The sequence below is a fragment of the Monopterus albus genome, unplaced genomic scaffold (assembly GCF_001952655.1).
Source record: "Monopterus albus unplaced genomic scaffold, M_albus_1.0 scaffold31.1, whole genome shotgun sequence".
In the NCBI taxonomy this organism is placed as follows: Eukaryota; Metazoa; Chordata; class Actinopteri; order Synbranchiformes; family Synbranchidae; genus Monopterus; species Monopterus albus.
Genome location: NW_018127911.1, coordinates 4,083,719 through 4,086,183, shown reverse-complemented (window position 1 = coordinate 4,086,183; position 2,465 = coordinate 4,083,719). Strand labels below are relative to the sequence as shown.

Sequence of the window (2,465 nt, the reverse complement as noted above, 5' to 3'; positions counted from 1 at the left end):
TGGTTGGTCAGGCTGTATAATTATACAGATTCATATAGGTCTCTAGTGTTAAGTACTCTGTTTTTATTCCTATTTATCTCATTTCAATGAGCATTCCTTTGTCTGTCTGCATTGTTTACTGCCTGTTAATACTGCTTATTTTGTTATATTACTCAGCCTTATGCTGGTTTACTGTTTACTTGGCCCTTGCATGGGGATATGTACATACACATTGAAAGCCGATGTACCAGAGTCAAATTCCTCATGTGTCCGACACACCTGGCCAATAAAGCTGTTTCTGTTTTGTTTGCCTGTACCAAACCAGCCATGCTATCAAATGGCTACAAAAGGCAGAACTACATAGTAAAAGGCTGCCGATACTTCAAGATATGGTAAAAGGGCACTGACAGACTGCACACACCATAAATACATCACAATGTAATTAATTCTACCTTATATGTCATATGGCTAAACGTCACAAATTCCAACCCATTTCATTGCTGCAATATTTTATAAGCCAACCACCTGTCTCCATAACACTGCCAAATATCACCCTTTCGTGTGGATCTCCTTTAGTGGTGTGAAGGAAAAGTCTTGCCTGTGTACATGGTTGATGTCAGCTTTGATCATGATCAAGTAGTTTGCAGCCACTACTGTCAGGATGTGAGCAGAGTACCTGCAGAACAGGACAGACACATTGCAGCATTACTATTATTTGTGTTCTTTATTTAAAATGAAAACAGGACATTATGCTGTACTGTATGTTGTCTATGATACAACATGGCTGTGTTCAGCCCCCTAAAACTTATATTCACTGATCAAATGCCACCACAAACATTTATCCTGTCTGTCTTGTATTTCCTACATCCTGACTGTCTTCATATAACTATAAGGAGTTCTGTGTTGCCTTTCATACAGTACCATCCGAAGCAGAACATGAGAAAGGCAATGCCAAGGAGTGTGGCCACAGCATGCCTGACCAGGGGATTGGCATGGCTGGGACCGAGGTAGAGACGAAACCAGAAGGCAGCAGCTAGGGCAAACCCTTGGCATGCCAAAAAATTCACCTGTGTGGGAGAGAGCTGGATTAGGATGAGAGTTTACAGCTGCTCAAAGACAACTAATAATACCTCTATGGGCATTTATTGTGAGAGCATGGGTAGCAGTTCTAACAGAAGTCATCTAAGGTTATACTTTATACCAATGTCTATACTTTGTTCGTTTATTAAACAAAGTAAATAGCCTTATGTTATTTATCTCATTTACACGATGGCATATCATTTCTGTCTACATGGTCGCGCGCACACTCCCACTAGTGGACAGAGAGCGCGTGTCGGAAAATATGTCGCGCGTGTCCGTCTGTAAACCTAGGGGAAACAATGGGGGATGTATAGCTTTATCGTCATAGAAATCAACACTTCTATAAGGATGTCTAGTTTTGCCGTGATATTTGTGAAGTACATTATCAAATAACTGGCTCTAAATGTTAAGAAGCCTATAGAGATTTTCAATAGCTTATGCCACTTTGGACAGAAAAAACTTCAAACGCAGTATTCTATACCATTACAATTATGAGCTGCGAAATGGGCGTCGGTGACTGCTGAGAATCACTGCACAGCGTTAATTGACCGAGCTTTCATCCACCGAGTGCTATACACGAGACAACGTAGCTTGTTGAAATGCTCTTAATACCTCCAATATATTTCAATTTGTGTTTCACGGACAAATGTTCCTACCTGCTCAAGAGGTAAGTTAACGTATTGGCTGACAGGCAGCAGCCACTTTGATCCAGTGGTTTTAAAAGCAGTGTCCGTTAATTCGACCATCCTGCATAACTACTTGTTGTGTCGTGGCGCCTCGGTGTTTCCGGCTGTTGCCGGTCTTTATCCTTCTTTTGTAACTAGTGACCGAAATACATCGTTTGCCCGACAGGACCGGTGACAAGTCAAACCAGCCCACAGTTTGATGTGATACACCAAACATAACACTCCCTTCTCTCCCTTCTCTCCCTCCTCCTCTTCATTCTCATGCTTCTTCTTCGTCTTCTTCAGCTTTTTTAATGGCGGTTGGCAACCAGCTTTAGGTGCATTACCGCCACCTTCCAGACTGGAGTGTGGATCAGAACGGCCCCTACCTACAACCACACCATGATAACACCACTCAGTTCACCTCATATTATCTTGTGTAACCCTGTGCTCTCTAAAAACCTAATAAGTGCTCTGTATCCTATATCCCCTGACCTTTGTCCCAGTACCTCCGGTAAACTAAAGTTAATTCCACCTCTTAAAACTGTATTTTTAAATAATTCCTTCTCCCACCTGAACCTGGGACAGCTCATTAAAACGTTCCACTGTTTCTTGTACTCTACACATATCACATTCACCTGTAGTGTGTTTCTTGATTAACATCAATGTACTATTTAATCCAGTATGCCCAAATCTCAATCTTGATACCATATCTTCATCTTTCCTATTTCAGAATCAGCT

At 41.6% G+C, this 2,465-nt stretch overlaps 1 protein-coding gene across 1 annotated transcript in view; it reads right to left on the bottom strand.

Annotated features, from left to right (window-relative positions):
* Positions 1 to 2,021, bottom strand: part of mboat1 (membrane bound O-acyltransferase domain containing 1) — a 19,941-nt gene extending 17,920 nt beyond the window's left edge. Inside the window, exons 1-3 of the mRNA XM_020596873.1 lie at positions 1,716 to 2,021; positions 901 to 1,046; positions 578 to 655 (exon numbers count right to left, since the gene is read on the bottom strand). Coding sequence (XP_020452529.1) covers positions 578 to 655; positions 901 to 1,046; positions 1,716 to 1,805 — 314 coding nt within the window. The 5' untranslated portion in view covers positions 1,806 to 2,021. The remainder of the gene's footprint in view (positions 1 to 577; positions 656 to 900; positions 1,047 to 1,715) is intronic.
* Between the last annotated feature and the right edge of the window lie 444 nt (positions 2,022 to 2,465).